The sequence below is a fragment of the Neolamprologus brichardi genome, chromosome 3 (assembly GCF_056152115.1).
Source record: "Neolamprologus brichardi isolate AB-2024 chromosome 3, ASM5615211v1, whole genome shotgun sequence".
Taxonomy (NCBI): Eukaryota; Metazoa; Chordata; class Actinopteri; order Cichliformes; family Cichlidae; genus Neolamprologus; species Neolamprologus brichardi.
Genome location: NC_142106.1, coordinates 50947888 through 50970948, shown reverse-complemented (window position 1 = coordinate 50970948; position 23061 = coordinate 50947888). Strand labels below are relative to the sequence as shown.

At 40.3% G+C, this 23061-nt stretch overlaps 1 protein-coding gene across 2 annotated transcripts in view; it reads left to right on the top strand.

Moving 5' to 3' along the window:
* The window catches only part of nat16 (N-acetyltransferase 16), a 44149-nt gene extending 33301 nt beyond the window's left edge, over positions 1 to 10848 (top strand). For both annotated transcript variants that reach the window (XM_006809056.3, XM_006809057.3), the window contains 3 exons: positions 395 to 619; positions 712 to 1055; positions 2654 to 10848. In XM_006809056.3, coding sequence (XP_006809119.1) covers positions 395 to 619; positions 712 to 1055; positions 2654 to 2882 — 798 coding nt within the window. In that variant the 3' untranslated portion in view covers positions 2883 to 10848. The remainder of the gene's footprint in view (positions 1 to 394; positions 620 to 711; positions 1056 to 2653) is intronic.
* Positions 10849 to 23061: the final 12213 nt, after the last annotated feature.

Here is a 23061-nt window from a genome sequence, read left to right as displayed (position 1 = left end):
AGGAAGCGTTCGCGACGTCTTCTCGGGCGCTTCTCGGGCACTTCTCCGGCACTGATAATTGGCGTCTGTCTTGTGTCAGTGACGTAAAAGACGGATTTAATGCGACATGACCGTTCAAACAGCAGCCGCTTTCTGAAACATCAGATATGTATCGGATTCAGTACCACATACGAAAGTGACCCAGATCGGATTTGAAAATATCGGATTTGTACTGTTCACACTGTCACACCATGATCGGATATGGGTCGCATAGGGTCAAAAAAATTGGATTTGATGCGCTTTCGCCTGCAGTGTAAACGTAGCCTTAGATAAATAAGTAATTAAAGGTATCCATGTCAGCGTGATGGCTTATAATTTCTTGTCTGTTATCTTCCTTTGTTTGATTGCTTGGTAGATTGCTCTGGAGTCTGTCTGTGTCATCGATGATGGGGAGACCATGCTGGTGGAAGGTCTCCGTGTTGCCCCCCAGGAAAGGGGCAAGGGCGTGGCAGGTGTTCTGCTGCGCTTTTGTGCTGAGCTGGTTAAATCTAGGTATCCAGAGGTCAAAGTATGCCGCTTGACCCGTGATGATAAGCTTGGACCAAAGGACTTTGAAAAGTACCGCATCATAACTAAGCAGGTAGAGTAAATAAATGTTTTGATCTGTCCTGATGTTAAATGAGCCTTTTTGGGATGTTCGCATGCTTTCAATGCTGCCTTTTCTCTCTCCAGGGAATCCTGCTGATGCGCTTCAGAGCCGAAGACCTCAAGCTGCATCTCTCTGAATTTGGTCTAGAAGGAGACAATGAATCCACTTTGTCCACCTTTTGCTCCAGTCCTCCTCCAGTGCGTCTGGACCATACAGCAATCCAGCAGCTCTACTTAAACAGTGACCTGATGCACGGGGTCCTCCCTAACGCGACCATCATTCAAGACTGGCAGCCATTCAAGCTTTTGCCCAGTAACATGGCAGTCCTACTAAAGAAGGAGATTGACTGGATGGTGGATGATATGTCCAATCCTACTGTGGCCAGCCTCTGTACCTTCCCTTTCAGGGTCCCCATTGGAGATGACTGGTAAATGTTCCTTCTTCATTTATTGATAAGACTAAATGGATGTTGCTGAAGCAAGTGTACTGACAGCAACACGAACCATTGTCTATAATAGCAACTTTTAATAGTATCAGTAGGGAGCACAAGAAATTCACTGTTTTCTACATGGTACAGATAGTTTCTATAGAGAACGTTCTTATTCCCAACGCGTAACATACTGACGATTTGTCACGTCTAGGGATGGGTATCGTTTAGGTTTTATCCGATACCGGTGCCAAACCGGTACTTTTGAAACAGTGCCGGTGCTTAAACGGTGCTCAAACCGGTGCTTAAAGAATGGAGAACACAAAATTGGTCCTAAAACCTCTCATGTTCAGCTGTTTTTTTGTAAAAAGATAACAATGTTAGCCTTTTCTGCAGATATAGGGGATTTATGGTATCACTCTTGACTGGAAGCAGTGCTTAAACAATGGAAAAAACACAAATTTTGTCCAAAAACCTCTCATGTTTAACTGTTTTCCACTTTTTCTTTGGTCATTTTAGCCTTTTTGGCCAGGGTGAAGAGAGTATCTGCCATCAAACAAGAAGACAGCCGCATGTAGCTATGATGATGTTTGCTAGTTCACCTTACATGCATTAATGTAATAACGCGGTTAGCCTACTCAACGTAAATTATACACAAACAACATTAAGCTACTCACGCAGAGAATAACGGCTGCTGCTGCATCATCATCCTCATCATTTCTGCTACACTGGCAGGGCTAGGGGCCAGGACTCTCCTCTTCGGGTTCTTGGGGGATGTTGCTAACTCCAGGTCCGATAACAGGCACCACACCCGCAGTAGATGTGCTCGGTGTGAGGTCTCGCAGCAAGCTATCAAATACGGCGCATTTTTCGGCTTTTAAAAAAACGCTATGCGTCGCCAGGTGTTTCATCGGATTTGAGGTGTTACCTCCTTTGACAGTATCACAGTAACACCTTAAAGCACTTGTTGCAGCTGCTGAGTTTGCATCTTTTGCTGTGAAGTACAGCCAGACTTTGACCGCTTCGCCTTGGGCATTTTTAATCTGTAGCTCTGCTCTAAAAGAACGTACGTACCTGGATCCGCCTACTATTCTCGGAAACGTAAAATGATTGGCTAGAATCTAAAGTGTATCACAGCTCAGAAAAAAAAAGCACCGAAATAAAGCACCGAAATGTGCGCTGTTTTTCGGTCTGGTTACTACCGTTTATGTCAGAACCGGTGCCATCATGGCACCGGATACCGGTACCCATCCCTAGTCACGTCCCATTGCTCCTCTGATATGCACCGGATTGTGGATGGAATGACACTCCCAGCGATAACACACATTCCAGCCCTAACCTTAACCACAGTCTTAATTGTATTAGATAGTGTTTCCAAAGCGATTAATGACGAGAAAGCAAAATAAATTTACATGTTTCATTCCAAATGGTTCTCATGTTTCCGACTGCGTAACATACCGACGATTTGTCACATGGCGTCGAACGTTACGTTTTGGGATGAGAACGTGTTGTTTCTATAATATGGTCATTGCATTTACAATCATCCTGCTAAGAATGGGAAACTGTTTTCACACAGTCATGATGTTTTCTTTAACCAGGTATTACCTGAACATCGACATGTTTGGTAAAGACCTCGCCCTGGCTCGACAGCAGTTCTTGTACCACCTGCAGCGCCATACTGCCACCTTGAAGGGTCACGTGATGTGCCAGATGTTCCTAGACCCACCGCTTTGGAAGGCCATGGCTGAATTCTGCCACAACACCCTGAGCGTGGAGCTGGTGAAAGAGTATACTGAGCAATGCGTGGTGGAGTGTGATCTCATCTAGTTGCAGAAGGTGGATGGAAATAAGGCGAAGTTGTCGAGGCATGACAGGAAGGAAGACAAGGGTTTAAACAACAAGGAAGTAACACAAATCAGTTACAAATACAAATAAACACAACACTCTGTACTGAGGAGGAAAATCAAGTAAACAAAATGTAGTTTTAGATACAAAACAAAACCTTGAAGAACTAACAATACACAGACACATGATGGGAACTTAAAATCATCTACATCATGTAATCAACTCCAATAGGTCTATGATTAATGCCGAATTTATGAAGTTTATAATAATTAACTGGTACACTGGACGCGTTGATTTTGCTACTGAGGTGTATTTAACATGTTGTTTCCTCAAAAAACAAGAGAAGGAACAAAATAACACAAATACCTCTTTCCATGGATCTAAAACGGACTTGTGGAAAAGCACTAAATGATTTTCAAAGAATGATCAAATCTGATAGAGTCCAACAGAGTCAGGCGAATACACTTGAGGATTATTGGTCCTGACGAGAGGTCGTGAATTCAATCAGAAGTTAGAAAAGTTCTTTAATTTCACTGAAAAAGAAGCAAACTGTTTTTGTCATCGCTATAAGTCTTGCGCGGACCCTATTGCAGTTGAGCTACAAAGATGTAAAATAATTAAAAAGTGATGAACGTGAGGATACGTTTCCCACACACCGTCGTAAAGTAAAACGTGCAAACAAAGTGCAACAGCTCATTTTCAATTCTGTTCTCTGTGTAAATATGGAAATTCTAATTGTGTGATGCTGAATTGGGTTGTCAAATCTGCACATTTCTAAAGGCACTTTATTAAAACTACCCTTGAAGGTTGTGTCTACATTATAACGAGCATCAATCGTTTGGGATCAAAAACAGCGCCCTCCAGAATGTTTGGGGCAAAGACCAAGCTTTGCCTTTAAACAGCACCACGGTGGAAATCACTCCATAAATCAATATGTTACTGAAGTGCAAGCTTTCAGCTTTAATTTAAGGGGTTTTACAAAAGATGTTCAAAAATAAACGGAACAATTGACTGACAAATGCTTTTGTGGCAGGTGAGGCCTGCTTCACTGTTATTTAGTGAAAAAGAAGGAAGACATAATATTTGAAGGTTAATCATAATTCAAAGTGTTTCACTGTAAATTTACTGCAATTTTAAAACGAAATTTTGCAGGTGAGGAAAGTCGACATTACCAAAGGTTGATTCTGTTCATCTGGACGTTTTCAGTGGGAGAAACGTTTCGTCACTCATCCAGGTGACTCCTTCAGTCTCAGCTGACTGCAGGTTTCCCCAACCTTATAAGTAGCAGGAAATTGGCTGGAAAGGTCAACAACCGCTGACTAAGAGAAAACCTGTAGTGATCCGTAAGTGTCAGGAGTATCGGAGCAGTTGAGACGCATTTTTTCTAAACACCGGGTCTCTGTGGCTTTTAAACCCCAAAACACGCTGCGCCAAAAATTGGTCCATCCCAAGGATCGGGTCCCCCGACACAAACAGAGTAACATAGTGTACGCTGTTAAGTGCAGGAGGATTGTCAGGATTTATACATCGGGAAAACCAAACAACCTCTGGCGAAGTGGATGGCACAACACAGAAGAGCTACCTCATCAGGCCAGGACTCTGCAGTCTATTTACACCTACAGGCCAGTGGACACTCTTTCAATGATGAGGATGTAACATCCTGGACAGGGAGGAACGCTGGTTTTAGGGCGGAGTCTCCGCGATCTCTGAATCGAGGAGGGGGCCTAAGGGTACATCTGTCACCATCTTACAATGCTGTGATTGCAGCCATTCCCCAACTCTCTGTGAATGGTACTCATGGTTATTGATCAGTGGGCTTTGATCAATGGTCATGAGTATTTGCATAATTATGATTAAGGAACTGACCTCCCAGCCCGTTGTTCCTGCAGTGGGCTGGTTTCAGTCATTATGCAAATGTCCTGTTTATAAGATTGAAACCTGCAGTCAGCTGAGACTGAAGAAGTCACCTGGATGATGACGAAACGTTTCTCCCACAAAACGCTACAAAAACATGAACAAAATCAACCTTTGGAGATTTACTTACCTGGATGATTGAGAATACATCAAGACAAAGGTCAACATTAGGCTGAAAAATCCAAGTAAACCTAATTCCAGAAGTGGCTCATGCATTGTTAAAAAGAACAAATCCCCTGATCATCCCAGCAAAGTGCATCTAATCAAGTCAAAAACACAAAGAGGCAGGTCACACTGTCAACATCCACAAATGGTTTATAACAAGCTGCAAACCAATGATTACACTAAAGATAAGGAAAGTTAGATTAGGCCAGAAAACATGTTAAAAAACAAAAAACAGTTCAATTCAATTCAGTTTGATTTACACAGTGTACAGTCACAACAACAGTCCCCTCAAGGTGCTTTATATTGTAACATAGACCCTACAATAATACAGAGAGAAACCCAACAATCATATGACCCCTATGAGCAAGCACTTTGGCAACAGTGGGAAGAAAAAACTCCCTTTTAACAGGAAGAAACCTCCAGCAGAACCAGGCTCAGGAGGCCTTGGTTGGGGTTAGTGGAGGAAGACAGGACAAAAGCCAAGACTAACTTGAACCATAAAGAAGAGGAAAGAAAAGTGTAGATAAGGAGAGAAACAGCTGATGATCCAAAGCATGCCACATGTAACGTGAGTTGTATTCAGTGGTTGAGAGGGGAGGGCAGAAACACTCACGAGCACACTGGTACTGGGATTTCCACAGTGCTCATCCTTTAATAAACACTCTTCACCAACCTTACAAGGTGAGTTGTGTTCATACAACCTGTAGCGTTACTTTGAGTTAGGAGATAAAGATATGAGGTCCATCTCAGTCCATACGTAAGTGTGCAAGCACACTTCTCCCACACTCCACAGAGAGCAGTGGCGCACACTTGTGACATCATTAACATTAACTTAAGTTGTCTTAAAGAGACACCACACAATTGTGACTGTTACACACAGCATCTGCCTAACATGGCGGAGCCAGCATCGTGCCAGTGAAACTGGGTCACTGACAATGTGACTGCTGATAGAAGCATTGTGAAGTGTGCAGCGCTTTATGCTCTGCTCAGACCTAACCAAACGATGCTCAGACAGAAAATGATCAGACAGCACTAACAGTGCAAACAGATTCAAATCATACTGAAAAAGCAACCCAACAGTTTCTCAAGGGAAAAGAAACGGGACGTTCTTCCATGTCCAAGTCTGTCACATGATCTCAACCCAGCAAGCACCAAATCCCAACAGCCATCTTAAGGAGCTTTAAGTGTTAAGGTAAAGACCCTAAAATATAGAGAAAGCCCCAACGAGGAGAACAAGGCTCAGGGACTGACAGCCATCTGTCGCAACCAGCAGGGGGTAGGAGAGAGAGCCAGAGCTAAGGACCCACTGTGGATGAGGGCCAGAGTTTCATAATAACTAAGGATTAAATCCAAAGTGGTATATCAGCACATAGAGGGAAATCTAGTTTGTCTTGAGTAAAGATCAAAGGAAACAACATTTGCTGATGTCCATTGTTTCTAGACTTCAAGCAGACATTGGTTGAAAAATGTGGCCCTTCGTTTTTTTAAAGTGTCTTAAAATTGATGTTAAGACATAAATTTATGTTATCCCAGAAATTTTGAACCTCTGAAAAACAACTCATTGATTTTTTTTGTTAAACCCTTTAAATTAGAGCTGATCAGCTCATCAATCACACATAGTATATTTTAAAATTAACAATCCACTGTGGAGTTGTACAAAAGCAAAACTTTGTCCCAAACATTATGAAGGGCGCTTTAGTAATGTACTAATTTTGGGTAACATCATCTTTAACCAGCATTACCTTGGGAATGTCAACAGCAGTAATGGACAGGTTTATGCTTTTTCTTTTAAACACATGTTACTGAGTTCATATGTAATTGCTGCAATACCAGTATTAACTTCTTAAACTGTAAGACAAATTTAGGCTCGAGTATTTTCCTACAACAATGCCAAACAAAAATGCTAATGTTTCAAAAATACTTCGCTGATGACTGTGCAGCTTACTGGCTTTGTATAAACAGAGAGGAACGTTATGAAAGTAAACGTTTGCGTTAACAAATGATTTAGTACATTGTTACATTTTTAACGTCGAGTAGCCTTCAAGGATTCTTTTCAAAGATAATATTAGTTTGTGTACAACTAGACCTCGCCCGATAAAATCGCAACACTTTAAACACAAACTCGACTGCTTTTTAATGCGAAATGTTTCGATCCACAATGAGAAACAGCTTTAGTGTTACTTTTATAGGCTATTTAAGTGTGCTCTGCTGGATGTGTTTGCATGATCGTCCTGAAAAGTGCTCTAAGGAAAAATCTTTGGCTTTTGAAATCGGCGCCATCATCATATAAAGTTTTTTTGCTCTATTTAGTCTAAAATGTTACTTTACCACCAAATTCCAGCACAAATGTGCTAAATTTGGTAGAGTCTCACCTGTCTGTAGTGCATTAGTGCTTTATCTACAGCATATTTCATTTTTACGAGGAAGCTTTATGGCCTAACTGTTCCTTATAATCCTTCACTGAACAGAATTGAAATTACATCTGCATCTCCATGAATTATATCTATATTTCTCTATTTAAATGACCAAATACAGAGAGAGAGCGAGACAAGGTAAATAGTGTGTATCTTTTTAGAAATACACTTTCATTTGTAAAAACTAGTTTCCTTGCCTTGGCAAGCTTTAATCTTGACTCTGACTACCTTCTTCTTCTGGTATGCAAATATACGTGAAAGGATGACTGTGTCTGTTTTTTAAGAAAGATAAATCTTTAGTTTTACACAGAATTCATCCTGCTTTTTGAGTCGTCACACCCTCAGCACATTTCTAACAAAACAGGCAGTCAGCTTTTCACTCGATAGGTTGTAACCAAAGAAAGTATATCCTCAGCTAAGCCAGTGTGCCAGAAGAGAGTAACGTTGACAGTATCCCTCTGTCTCACACTGCTGTAAGCAATGCTTTCAGCCTGGCCGACCCTATAAACGTCTGCCTCTTCTGCTGCTTCTCAGTCTTACTCATAAACAAGACTTTGTAGTTTACTGGTGAACAAAATACTTTGTTACAATGTGACAGCTGACTGCCGGTTAATCCCTTATTCCATATTTCCTCCACTTTTAAATCAAAATAACTGAAATTTGTTTCCCAGCTGTGACTCAACCAGCCACTAGTTTTCATAATGTACCATAACTTTCTACTGCTGTTGTGTAAGGAGAAGTCAGTTTGTTAGGTTGATTTTTGTAATCACAAGAAGTCATTGCAGGGAACAACTGAAAAAAACAACAATAAATTCATTTTATAGTCCTAAATACACACTGAGACATTCAAATCTTTGAAGCATATATTAAATAAGTTGCTACGTATTTTAATCACAATCAAATAAACATTTTGATAAGCTTAAATGTATCTTTTAATAGCAACTAGGGCTAGCTTAGGCAAAGAAACGGATCATGCTTAGTTACTTTTTGTCATAAAAATATACTATATATATATATATATATATATATATATATATATATATATATATATATATATATATATATATATGAACAAGGTGTTAGGCTATGAAAAAAACTTGATCGTGTATTTATTGGAAAGCGACTGTAGAGAGTGTGACAACATGTTCCTCTCTACGTTGGTTAACTAGTTTATTCGACCTCCTGTCAGAATAAGAACAAAACACAATTATTTTAGAAATCTGTCGAAACCTGTTTACAAATAAATTCATATTGTTATTTATAATAATAAACTAAATTAACATTTTTATACCCAAAATTAATCCAGCACATTTTACTTTTCTAAAAAGTCTAAAATAAATGAATCATAATATTCAACCAGTAAAACTTCTGTTCAGAAATGCAAGAAAAAAAACAATTATTACCATCATTATTATTATTATTTTGTTTTTTGTGTTAAGCAGTAAATTTGAAAACCCATGGGTAACAACATTAATTATATTTTAACACTTAAAATATAATTCTGATCACACAGCTTGTGCATACTGGTGGACTGACCAGTACAGAAACACAGAAAACAAAAATTACCAAGACTTTGGTATAAATGTGACATTTGGCGGTCTAATAAATTTGTTATACACTCAAACTCACAATTAGTTTAAATGCAAAAGTTTGGGGTGTTAATTCATTGATACTTGTACAGATTTGGGCATAACCTCACACATAACTTCAAACTGCGCATATAGGAAATGCAAACGAAGCAGTTTTATCAATGCAAACACAAACAGCTGCGTAGTGTTAGGCAAAGTTTGATCTCCACCTAAAACTTATTTCCTTATAACAAACTAAATTGACATAATCGCAACAATTTGGTTGCTGTTGAGAAAACAGCCATGATTCCTCCGTATGCTAGCTTCTGTAAAAGACAGTGGTTGCACAGTCAATACATACGATTTTGTATTTAGTTATTTGCAGAAGGATCCTGTGCTTGGAGGTTAGAAAAATACAGAAACATACACACAACCTAAGGGATTTTCATTGTCCATGTTCCGGTGGTTCATTGCTACTTTTGGACAATTAGATATTTAAAAAGCCGTTTGTCAGTTTAAGAATACGACACTTTACAGCTGACACTGGCACAAATCACCAGGAAGCACAAATCAAATGACATATTTAATTTTTCGGACAATAGGAACAAAATATTTTAATATCAATTCAATCAGCTTAGGATTGGCTTCAGCACCTGCGCTGCTTTCAAGCCCGAGGGTATGAATCGGGGACAGTATATTAAACGACTAAGTCATAGATCAGACAGGTTTTCATCGCTTTCATGCCTTTTCTTTGCTTAGACTCATTTATGCAGTAAATACCACAAAAACACAGAATATGTTCAGGCGATTTCGTGCTCGTGACTGAACCGTGTGTGCAACAGGAACGCTGGAAAAAGTGCCAAATTTCATGCTGGACTGGTTATCTGAATGAATTTATGAAAGAGCGGCGATTTTTGTTGTTGTTGTTGTTTTCAATGCAAGACTTGTTTGAAAATTCATTTAAACTTTGCCTGGTTTGTTAAATAACCTATAATAACCTATTTAATTTGAGGTCAGTTATATCACTTTGTCTTAAAGATGTGAGGATTGTTTACTTAGTGTACAAGTAAATAAACAAAGACAAAGGCATTATAGGGCAAAGTATTATATTAATGTATGTTTTATGAATTGCTGTATATGCCATTAAGTTAGTGGGTAAGCAACATGCACTTTAATTGTCTTTGGCAATAATAGCTAAGCTCCCATCATATGTAAAGCAGTCTCGACCTCACGTTCTTGTCACACATCTCAATGTGCAAAAACAATGATACAGCGTCATAATGTAAAACGTCAAAACTCTGTCAGTCTGTTCCTTCGAACGTGAAGCACGTCACAGGAGACGCATACAAATGAAATCCTATATTTTATTCTCTAAACAGACTAACAGATTAACAGAACAAACATTGTTTAACGTGTGCTGAAACTATGATGCAGGTTTGGGTTTATTATAAAACCAGGAGATAACAAAATATACTCGTACATTTAGTGTCGTAGCTACTTTATGTGTGTGTGATTCCATTTTGTGAAACCCAATACGTTTTCATTTCAGAGGAAAATATTATTCTTTTTACTCCCGTGCATTAACAGCTGTGTCGTCATTAGAAACCTTGAAAACTAACAATGTTACATGCAAAATAGAAATAAGATACATTTTTAAGAAGTTAGATTAGCAATTGTGATGCAAAAATGTGTAGTATTCAAAAATCCTTTTTCTTTTCATGTGTTCAGTGATGCAAATCTTGACTATATGTACTTTTTAGCCTTCCCTGTGCTTCATTTATATTGCTTGCTTAAACATGTCTTGAATGATAAGGCCTGGGACCTCTAGAATGACATGAACAAACCTTTCTCATTTGTTGTATTTTAAGTAAAGGCAAGTAACGAGTCTGTGTTTTCTTTGACGTTGTTTTTCTCTTTCTGTTTAAGATGTTTTTAAATACTCTGAGGATTAGCGAGCAGCTGATATCTGTGAAGAAATAGTTCCACATTTGAAGGAGTCGTGTTATTTCCTGTCTTTAGAGAGCGAGGTGACAGGAGTTTAAATGAAAACACGATTTAGCTGGCTTTATTTTAAGGCTGCAAACATCAAGCACATCTATAAACAGAAAAGCTTTCTGAAGGCCATTTGCTGCTTTTCTAATTTTCAGTCTTATAAGCAGCTTGTTACAAATACACAGATTTTCCCCTTCTTTAGTCAAATCTACAAAAAATACCAAAGATAAAAAGGTTTGATGGATATAACGTTGTATTTTTATACCTGCAAAGGGATTTCTACAGCTTTGGACAAAAACTTCTTAGTATGCTGGCATGTAGTGGGTATATCAACACACAGAGGGTGGATGTGAGTAGATACACTAACCCAGAGCTGTCTACAACAATACTATTTATACAGGACACAAAAAGCAAGAGTGGAGTAACTTAGAAGAGTGGATTATATTTAAAGAACAAAAGGTAAGTCAAAAAGTGTCCGGGCAATGACCATGGGGTATGCTGAGTGAGGTGGGATAGAAGTCCTCTCATTACATCTGAGAGAGACAACAGGTGATAGAGCGCAATAACATCTGCATGTGATCGTGACAACAGTTATGCTCAAATCTAATCAAAGTATTATTAAGAAATAAAGAATAAATATGATGAGTAAGAAAATTGGCATTGTTATGGCAACGATGTGTCCCTGTCTCTGTGTGTGTTTGGGAGCATGGTAGATATGCTGTGTGTGTGTGTGTGTGTGTGATGGGTCTGTCTATAACAGGGGTGGGCAATCTCAGTCCACGAGGGCCGGTGTCCCTGCAGGTTTTAGATGTGTCCTTGAACCAACACAGCTGATTTAAATGGCTAAATTAGCTCCTCAACATGTCTTGAAGTTCTCCAGAGGCCTGGTAACGAACTAATCATGTGATTCAGGTGTGTTGATCCAGGGTGAGATCTAAAACCTGCAGGGACACCGGCCCTCGTGGACTGAGATTGCCCACCCCTGGTCTAGCACAAACCGTCGCTGGAACCAGACAATTTTACTACAACAGCAAAGCGAGACACAAGTAGGCAAAGTTCTTGATGTTGCTCGTGCACGAGGGAGAGCCGACTGGAGCCAAGTGTCGTTTGACCTCCGTAACACCGCTCTTTCATTGAAGTTACATGCATATGTATCAATATGCCATCGATTATAAAACTCTAAGAACATATGAGTAAATATTTCTAAGCATAAATGACAATCCAATAATATAAACCTGACAGTGTGTGTGTGTGTGTTAGAGAGACAGATTGTAAAAGACAGAAAGTGTCATGGTCTGGGTGGTTTTCCACAGCATCGGCTCCTCCCCACTGGGTGGAGTCTTTGTTGTTCCTCACCTGATGGCAGTATTTATGACCTGCGCACTCAACTGGTCTTCGCCAGATTATCTGCCAACTTTACATCTGAAACCTACCAAGCTCTCCTGGATACAAGTTTGCAGCCGCCGGTAATCTCTCCCTTTTTTCGAACTGCCAGTCTCTCCTGCCTCCCTCCTCCACGCAACCCCCACCTGCAAACTTTGCCCTGGCCAGCCACAGTTTCCCCTGCCCAGTCCCTACACCCAGTTATTCCTGCCATCTAGTCATAGTCCTAGTCACAGTATTTTCTCTCGCCTCAGACGTCTAGTTTATGTTCCTTAATTCTAGTCTGAAATTTCTGTTAGCCTCTGAGCATTATAAATAAAGACTCTAGGGATGCACCGATACCGATACTGGTATCGGGGCCGATACTGTAAAATGTGTGTGTACTCATACTCGTAAAAGTTAACCGATACCATGAACCGATACTAACTTATTTCATTAATCAGAGGGTGGCTGGTCATTTTTGTTGTAGTTTTTTAGATTGGCCACTAGGGGGACATCTAGCGCTAAACAGGCACAGGGTTAGGCGAGTGAGACTGGCAGCTCCAGATAAAAAAGAGAAACTGGAGGCTGCTGTAGCTAGGCTAAACAAAATTTCAGCAGTGTGGAACAGCCAACTTTAACTCAGGTTTTGGAAAAGCGAAGAAAAATGTCAAGAGAAAATCCACGAGCAGTTAAAATAACAGAGGCCAATGCCGGTCGTGGAAAACATAGGATTGCACCATCTTCTCAGCATACTCGAGCTGCGATATGAAATTCCCAACCGCCCATACATCAGGGAGATAATGGTGCCAAAACTTTCTGAAGAGGTAAAGACAAGCAGTGTGTGCGCGATGTCAGTTCTTGGTTTAACGGCACAGTGGACTGATGATCCACGGGCAGATGAGGAGTTCGTTCGTCAATGCCAAATACTTTCGTTATTTTGTTAGTTAGTTTACAATATGGACAGTCTGCAATAATTTAAAAGTTTATTTTATTCCAAACAGAAGTGTTTATTTATTATTCTGAAAGCTCGAGACAGTGCCAATAGTTCAGTGATATTTTGTTAAATTACAATGTGGAGACTCTGCAATAATTTAACAGAAGTGCTTATTTTTTACTTGAATTTTTTTGTGGTCATTTTTATTAAGATATTATTTATTATCGGCAGAGAATAAATAAAACCTGTCTTCCAATTCATTGCATTTGTGTGTGTGTGTGTGTGTGTGTGTGTGTGGTAGAAGTATCGGTTTTTATACTCTGTATCGGCAAGTACTCAGATCCAAGTATCGGTATCGTATCGGTTTGTAAAAAATGGTATCGTTGCATCCCTAAAAGACTATTTTCGTTACACCGCACCTCTGCACTTGAGTCCATCCCATTTCCACGGGCCACTGTGCCATGACAGAAAGATGTAAGAATCCCTGACTTTTAACATGATTTTAAAACACAAGTTGAGTATACTGTGACTGACAAACAGAGTAATGGTGAGGAAAAGCATTCCTATGTAACTGAGTTAAAAAGAAATCGTGTTAAAAGGAATAAAAGGAACCAGTTTAATAAGATGATTTTAATGAAGTAACCTCTGCTGTAGTTGAAGTGGTGAAAAGTCAGAGAGAGAGAGGATAATGTGTCTGGACATTGGGTGATTATCATCTCAGGAGATGTGACTTTCAGAGAGAAAGCGGGGAGGAGGGAGACGAGGGTGCATGTGGGCAAATGAGTATAAAAGAATATGTCTGGGAACATTTGGGGTTTCCTTACATGAGGAAGAGAACATAAGATCTGCTGTGGGACTCCACAGCTGGAAGAGGAGCAGCCATCGCCCGAACACTGTGGACTCACACAGTAGTTTTATATCTGTCTCTGCTCATTGTTGCCATGTTGGCGTGTAACCTCAAAGGAGTTTTCTACTGGATTACAACTTCCAAGGATTTGCCTCCTTTCTTATTTCAGTGTATCTACAAGGAACAGAGATAACTGTGTCGTGGTCAAAGCCCCTTCTCTCCCCAACCTCTCTCCTCTCAGCATCAGATCAGACCTGGAGGGGCGTGACTGGGAGGAACGGCCGACCTGATCTGAACTGGAGCAGTGCTCTGTGTGCAGGGCGTGGTCTGCAGGGGAGGCAGACTCACCTGCACGGCATACAATACAATACAACTTTATTTATATAGCACATTTAAAAACCCGGCGGTCGTGTCTGTCGTGCGTCTTTCACACTCTGTTATTGGACTTCTGTGGAAACTACAGTTTTTCCACCATGTTTGTACATAAGGGTGGCATCATATTATCAGATCTGCTGTCATATGTCGTGGACATTTGGGTGAAGAGAGGGGCGGAGCTGTCAACTGATCACCACCTGGTGGCGAGTTGGATCGGGTGGCAGGGAGGACGCTGGACAGGCGTGGCACGTCCAAAGCTATAGCAGGCCTCTGCTGGGAACGCCTGGCAGAGGCCTGAAGAGCTTTGGTGGTATTTTTATGGAGGCTGGAGACACTGAACGGACCATATTCAGCACCTCCATTGCTGAGACCAGTGGCGGTCCTAGCCCATTTGGCGCCCCGGGCGAACACTCCCTCTGTAATTCACATAATTTCCTTAGGGATTAAAAAAGTGTTTAGATTCTGATTCTGATTGTATCAGGATGACCTGCCATTATCCAATCACACATCTGCTTACCTGCATCTTTTGCTCGTTTCTCTTCCTCTTTTCTCTTTTTTCTAAACTGAGGACCTGATGGCTTTGAACTTTTCTTGTCCATCTTGGTTTTAATTTTGCACTCCAGTATGAACACAAATCCCCCAACTCGAGGATCACCACAACATAACCTAACACACCTACACCTTAGTTCACAGATTCACTTTGTCTAAGGTTTATTTCTGAGATTTCACACAACCCAGGATTCAAATCATGAATAGATAATGGTCTTGGATTTACAGCATTATAAATGAAATGTGCTCTATTTGGAAGCAGCCAGCCCCCCTCCCCTTTCGAAGGGCTGTGTGTGAGACATTAAATCAGGGGCGATTTTAGCCCAGTTTTGGAGGTGCTTCAGAACCAACAAAATGAATCAAAGCACCCCCAAAGATGTCTTACTTTTTTTTGAAAATATTTGCTGTTTGTGGGACACACTACTAAAAGTATAAAAAGCATACAGTACTTAATTGAGATGGAACATTTTAACAACAAAAGTATAGATAACCCCTCCCCCCTCCCAAAATGGTTTGTTCCAGCTCGGCTCTCTCCTACTCGCTCTAGCGCTGTTGCTGCCAGAGCGATGGTGGCTGAGACCACCTTTTTTCAGTATTTTATTTGTTCCTGAGTAAATCGGTTTGGCTGAGATTAAAGTTATAGTTTTTACACAGCTGAATAAACATCAAGCAGACAACTGATTATCAGAAGTGTGAGATGCTCGAGAATATACTCCGGTGTCCCGTTATATTTTAGATAACAATGAGTTTATTAAACTTCACTGAAACAATCTGCAAATTTCATTCAAATTTAATAAACTATCATCTTGTTTTTATTTTTAGTTAGCACATACCTTAAACACTTAGAGCTGTAAGCTAATGATAGTTATATGAGAGCAGATGCTGCTGGTGGAATAAGCTGTACGCTGTACATCCAATGGATGATGATCTGATTAGTCGACTAATTGCAAAAATAATCGGTGGCTAGTCAACTATCAAAATAATTGTTTGTGGCAGCCCTAGTTGAAAACGTGTTTTCCAACGATGTTTGCTCTGTAGTAAAATTAGTGATATTTGACTGCCCTGTTGATCTCATTGAAATGTATACAGCCTATTTAAAATCTAAAACTTAACTTACTTGTCCGTAGCCTGCTGTTGTTACCACTGTCCTGTTTGAAATGTAATGAGAGAAACTGGTTATTTTGCCATATGTGCATGTGCCGATATTGAACCCAAGGTACTAACTAGCTAACTGACTGGATGCCCATTAACCTTATAACTCAATTCAATTCAATTCAATTCAATTTTATTTATATAGCGCCAAATCACAACAAAAGTCGCCTCAAGGCGCTTCATAGATACAGAGAAAAACCCAACAATCATATGACCCCCTATGAGCAAGCACTTTGGCGACAGTGGGAAGGAAAAACTCCCTTTTAACAGGAAGAAACCTCCGGCAGAACCAGGCTCAGGGAGGGGCGGGGCCATCTGCTGTGATTGGTTGGGGTGAGAGAAGGAAGACAGGATAAAGACATGCTGTGGAAGAGAGACAGAGATTAATAACAGATATGATTCAATGCAGAGAGGTCTGTTAATACATAGTGAGTGAGAAAGGTGACTGGAAAGGAAAAACTCAATGCATCATGGGAATCCCCCGGCAGCCTACATCTATTGCAGCATAACTAAGGGAGGATTCAGGGTCACCTGGTCCAGCCCTAACTATATGCTTTAGCAAAAAGGAAAGTTTTAGGGGGGTGGCTGTAGCTCAGAAGGTAGAGCAGGTCACCTACTGATCGGAAGGTTGGAGGTTCGATCCCAGGCTCCTCCAGTCTGCATGCCAAGTATCCTTGGGCAAGATACTAACCCCAAGTTGCTCTCCAATGCGTCCATCGGAGTATGAATGTGTGTGAATGTAGTTAGAAAAAGCACTAAGTATAGATAAAGTGCTTGTGAGAATGGGTGTGACTGGGTGAATGTGGCATGTTGTATAGAGCGCTTTGAGTACTCCGGGAGAGTAGAAAAGCGCTATATAAGAATCAGTCCATTTACCATTTTAAGCCTAATCTTAAAAGTAGAGATAGTGTCTGTCTCCCGAATCCAAACTGGAAGCTGGTTCCACAGAAGAGGGGCCTGAAAACTGAAGGCTCTGCCTCCCATTCTACTTTTAAATACTCTAGGAACAACAAGTAGGCCTGCAGAGCGGGAGCGAAGTGCTCTAATAGGGTGATGTGGTACTACAAGGTCATTAAGATAAGATGGGGCCTGATTATTTAAGACCTTGTATGTGAGGAGCAGGATTTTGAATTCAATTCTGGATTTAACAGGAAGCCAATGAAGGGAAGCCAAAACAGGAGAAATATGCTCTCTCTTTCTAGTCTGTCAGTACTCTTGCTGCAGCATTTTGGATTAGCTGAAGGCTTTTCAGTGAGTTTTTTGGACATCCTGATAATAATGAATTGCAGTAGTCCAGCCTGGAAGTAATAACTAAGCGCCTTGAGGCGAAAGCGCCTTGAGGCGACTTTTGTTGTGATTTGGCGCTATATAAATAAAATTGAATTGAATTGAATTGAATAAATGCATGAACTAGTTTTTCAGCGTCACTCTGAGACAGGATATTTTTGAGATGTTGCGCAAATGGAAGAACGCAGTCTTACATATTTGTTTAATATGTGCGTTGAAGGACATATCCTGGTCAAAAATGACTCCAAGGTTCCTTACAGTGTTACTGGAGGCCAAGGTAATGCCATCCAGAGTAAGAATCTGCTTAGATACCATATTTCTAAGCTTTTCAGCGCCGAGTACAATGACCTCAGTTTTATCTGAGTTAAGAAGCAGAAAGTTAGTGGCCATCCAAGTCTTTATGTCTTTAAGACATTCCTGCAGTTTAACTAATTGGTGTGTGTTATCTGGCTTTATGGACAGATAGAGCTGGGTGTCATCTGCATAGCAGTGAAAATGTATGCTATGTCTTCTAATGATGCTGCCTAGGGGAAGCATGTATAGTGTAAACAGAATTGGTCCTAGCACTGAACCCTGTGGAACTCCATAATTAACCTCAGTGTGTGAAGAGGACTCTCCATTTACATGCACAAATTGGAGTCTATTAGATAGATATGATACAAACCACTGCAGTGGTACCTGTAATACCTACAGCATGTTCTAATCGCTCTAATAGGATATTATGGTCAACAGTATCGAATGCTGCACTAAGGTCAAGAAGGACAAGCACAGAGATGAGTCCACTGTCAGAGGCCATAAGAAGATCATTTGTAACCTTCACTAAAGCTGTTTCTGTGCTGTGATGAACTCTGAAACCTGACTGAAACTCTTCAAATAAACCATTCCTCTGCAGATGATCTGTTAGCTGTTTGACAACTACTCTTTCAAGGATTTTTGATATGAAAGGAAGGCTGTGTGTGTGTGTGTGTGTGTGTGTGTGTGTGTGTGTGTGTGTGTGTGTGTGTGTGTGTGTGTGTGTGTGTGTGTGTGTGTGTGTGTGTGTGTACAGATTGTCAGTCCAAAGAGGGAGAGAGGAAAGAGGGGAACATGAGGACAAAGTACAAGATCAGGAAGTACCAGGTAAGAAAACAGACAGGGAGTACTAACAGGCAAAACAGGAACTGTTAAACTGGCAAAGAGAGTCTTGTCTTAGTGTCTTGAGTCAGCTCCATACCTGGCTGAGAAGGACCATGGGTCAAAGCAGACTCCAGCACCTGGCTGTGATGTCAGTTGAGAAAGAGATGCGTGAGAGACTTGACCACCAAAATGTGACAGACAGATTTACCAACCTCAAGGTGAGGCGACATAGGTTAAAAGAAAAGAAAAAATCTGCAGAGCCATAGTAGTATCTGCAGTAAAGATCTTTTCATACATTGTATACATTGTACCAAAGGCCAAGTGTCTCCATTTTCTAATAATATTTTGTATATTTCAAGGACTCTTCTATTTTTGGAGTGTATTTTTTATGTATCTGTATTGTATTATACATACACTTTAGAAGTGAATCTCTGTCCAAAAAATGCACACAGTTTACTTTTTACTCACTATGAGCATCATTCATCATTTTCCCCCAGTAATTAAGGTTAGGATATGTATTTTTTTTTTATTCCAATCCATTCTTCTTTGACAGCATTTTAATAACCTTGATCAGATTTGATGGTTTTGTTACAGACTTTTCAAAAAAAGTGTTTTGCTATTCTTTCAAAAATGTGGGATTAAATTGTGTTAAAATGTACAAAACAGTGATGTCATGTTTTGTGACGAGGACCCAGGCACAGAGAGACTTGATGAATTTAAGAAACTTATGATTTAATAAAGAAATTTGCAGACTTGCACAGAGAGGGTAAAATTATGATGACTGATAATGGAGATGAAGACAACAGACGATGAGGACAGGGAGGAACAGGGGTTTAAATGCACCAAGGAGGCAGTCAGAGAGAACTCGGGACAACTGGAGGCATTTAGGGATGCAGGGACTGACAGAGACAGGGAAGAAGTCTCATTGTGATGAGAAAAGTTTACCTTGCCTGGATGGGCAGCTCTCTGGGTGCTCAGCACCCCCAAAGCTCTGATCCTAGAATCGCCCCTGCATTAAATCATCAAACTGTAAATTATAAATTTTAAATTGTTATTGATCCCTTTACCCCGAGTCCTAAAGTGTATATTTATTTTCTTACTCTTCTTATATTTATTGTTTGTTTACTTTCACTGCTGTAACTGGAGCCTCGTCGTCTCGTCTCTCTATATACTGGACTGTATGTAGCGGAGATGACAATAAAGTTTACTTTGACTTCAGCAGCGAGCAGGCGCACCGAGGGCTCTCGCGCTCACTTTTCTTGTATAGCATTTCGAATTTCAAATTATGAGTCTGTATCATGATGTCTGGTGTTTTCGTGTTTGTTGTTTTGTTTTTATTTTGTTTTATTTTGCGAGTTGGTTATTAGATGCTGCTCAAACCAGCCAGAGAATCCCCGCCGCCCCGCCCTCTCCTCCCTGTGCCACAAGCAGCAGGCGCACCTCACAAACGGAGGGCGCCCTTACTCCCAGCAAATGGGCGATAGAAAACCGATCGGTGCCTGTACCATTCCCAGTATGCGCTGGCTGATGTCGGGGCAGCATGAGTACGAGCAATTAAATTTTTTTTTTGCCGATGTCCGTGATGCCGCCCCCCCCACCACAATGGGGGGGGGCGGCAACCGCCCGTGTCGCCCGTATCTAAAACCGCTACTGCTTGCTTGTTACGCACAAGTGTACCATTGTTTACAGCGCTGTCAGCCGACGTTTTTTTCGTTTTACATACTTCCGAAAAGAAAACCAAATTTCTGCCGTTCAATACTGAACAAATTTAAACTTTTTAAAATTATGCAAAATGCAAAACACTTAGCCATGTCTCTAATAAAACCGCTGTAACGTCAGAGGTAATGTTCATGTGTTGATTAATGGTTTTCTTTCGTTTTTGATGTACTGCAGAATATTTGTATAAAATCCCAGGCCAGGAAAATCGCCTTCATGTTTTTCTGTGTTTATCTTCAGCTACTTTGACACAAAGGCCTCTGCTGTGATGCTCACACCTTTGATAATGTGTCAGCTTCCTTTTTATAGATACAAAAATATGTAAATGTACTGATCTGAATTATAATATTTCTGACTGTCAAAATTTCCCAGATTCAAATCGAATCGAATCGAATCGTGGATCGAATCGTGGATCGAATCGATTCGGGACCTTGGGAATCGAAATTGAATCGATTCTAGAAATCAGTGACGATACCCAGCCCTACTTCCAATGACACCAGTCTGAAACATTCTGTGGTAGCTGGTTTCTGCTACTGGAAACAAAAGAGTAACTCCAAGAATAACTCAAAATTTCAAGTTAACAAGTAGAAATTTAAGAGAAAAAAAATTGACGTTAAGTTAAAATTTTGAGTTAGTAAAATAAGTTAAAATTTCTAGTGAGCTTTGCCAGTCTTGAATTACGTAATTTCCTTGTTACCTAGCACACTAAAAATCAGCTAGTGATAGCATCACAGAGCTACCACTGTGAAAGCTGTTGTGCTGATAGTAACAGCACACAAACCAGCTAGCAACACGAGGACTTCGCCATTTGTAAAAACCACGCTGAAAGTACGCAGCAGTTTGCGTTCCTGCCCGGACGCTGGAGCACTGGTAGCTTCTGCTTCCAGCTTCTGCTTCAAGCGTAACAAGGACATTACGTAACTTCACAGCACTTCCTGACTGCCTGGGCTAACTTGAAATTTCGAGTTCACCCGTCAGAGTTAAATGACTTATATGAGACTGTGAGACTTGGATCTGTCAAAAGAAGCATTTGAGTTATTTAGGTGTAGGCTCTGTGACGAGCACTTCCTGCCTATTCTATTAAACCGATCATAACTTTGTTTATTGCACTGATGTTGAAGATCTTATGGTTTGCAATGAGTTTTGAGTATGATGCAGATAATCAGAGGCTGTTCATTAACCATGAAGTTAAGAAACACCTATGAATAAAACTGTATCTTACTGAATATTTGTATTTTTTAATGTGGCATCACTGAATTAATTAAAATCAGTTATTTTATAGTAAACAGCAGAATGTCTTTTTTAATGCAATGCGATATATCAAATGAAATCATGGTTACACAGAAACATTCAAGACTGATTCTCAAGTGCTCCAATTTCACACTATTCATACTCTGATTGAAATAAACTTTAAAAATAAATGTGGACAAGCGGTTTTTATGTTTTTAATCATATTTTTAATAACAGTATTACCATCCCCAGTAGCATAATTTTTTTTTCAAATTATCTTTTCCTAAAATTGCATAAACAATAATCTCATGGCTGAAAACTTTGCATTTTCCAGTATTTTCATCTCTTGGCAGTATGTTATATGACTTCAGCTGCCAGTGACCTGTTTTTGAGTCCGATAGCTGTGATGTCACAAAACAGGACTGCTCAGTTGTAATGATGGTGCTGATGAACATTTCTCATGACACTGTTGGAACAACATTAACAGGGAGACTCAGTACTAGTTGCTTTGTTTTGGTAAAGAAACTTTCACTTGAGCAGATAAAACTGTGGTGTCCTTTGATGTAGTCTCTCTCTTCACTTGCATACCTACAACTGAGGCAGTGGAGACCGTCAGAAAACGCCTACAAGAAGACAGAACCGATCACCCCCGATCAGATTTGCACTCTGTTAGACCTCTGCCTCACCACCACACATTTAAATACAACAAGAGTTTTTACAGACAAAAACATGGCTGTGCCATGGGCTCCCCGGTGTCGCCTATTGTAGCCAACCTTTACATGGAGGAAGTGGAAAGGAAGAGTACCCAGCCACTGGTACAGATATGTAGACGACACCTGGGTCAAAATCAAGGCACAAGAAGTGGAATCCTTCACTGCGCACATTAACGCTGTGGATAAAAACATCAAGTTCACCAGGGAAGACACAAAGGACGACTGTTTGCTTTTCCTGGACTGCGCTGTGCACATTGAAGAGAATGGCAACCTCAACATTGAAGTTCTGGTTGCTCTTGCAGAATAAATGTGAAAATCATTGGTGAGCTTTTGTGAGTTATCACATTTACATTCAGTTATCTAGATTTTCACGACACTTGATCTCGGATCTTGGCTTCAAGATCACTGAGATGTGAACTTATCCAAGAATTTTAGAAACTGCACCTTTGGTATGAATTTTAAAATCCTTTGTCACCTCATTCTGGGGTTATGACATTCAAGATAAAACAAACCAATGGTTGAGTTCGGCAGGTTGGAGACTTCTGTGAAGAGTGTTAAAGTGATGCTTCAACAGGTTTCTAAAGAAAAAATGAACAAAGATCAAACAACCTTGCTTTAAAGTTTCAAGGATGCTTCTTTTCAGGACTTTGCAGAATCCACGTGGACGAGATGGCTGATTATTACTGAGAACAGCATTAATGAAGCGGAATAAAGAAATGAAAAGGTGACTCTCACATATACTGCTATGATCAAAGCATGGTTTTAAAATGGCTACAGTGTAGTCTCATTGTGTATCACCTGGTGGTTTAAAGGCAGAGTCGGAG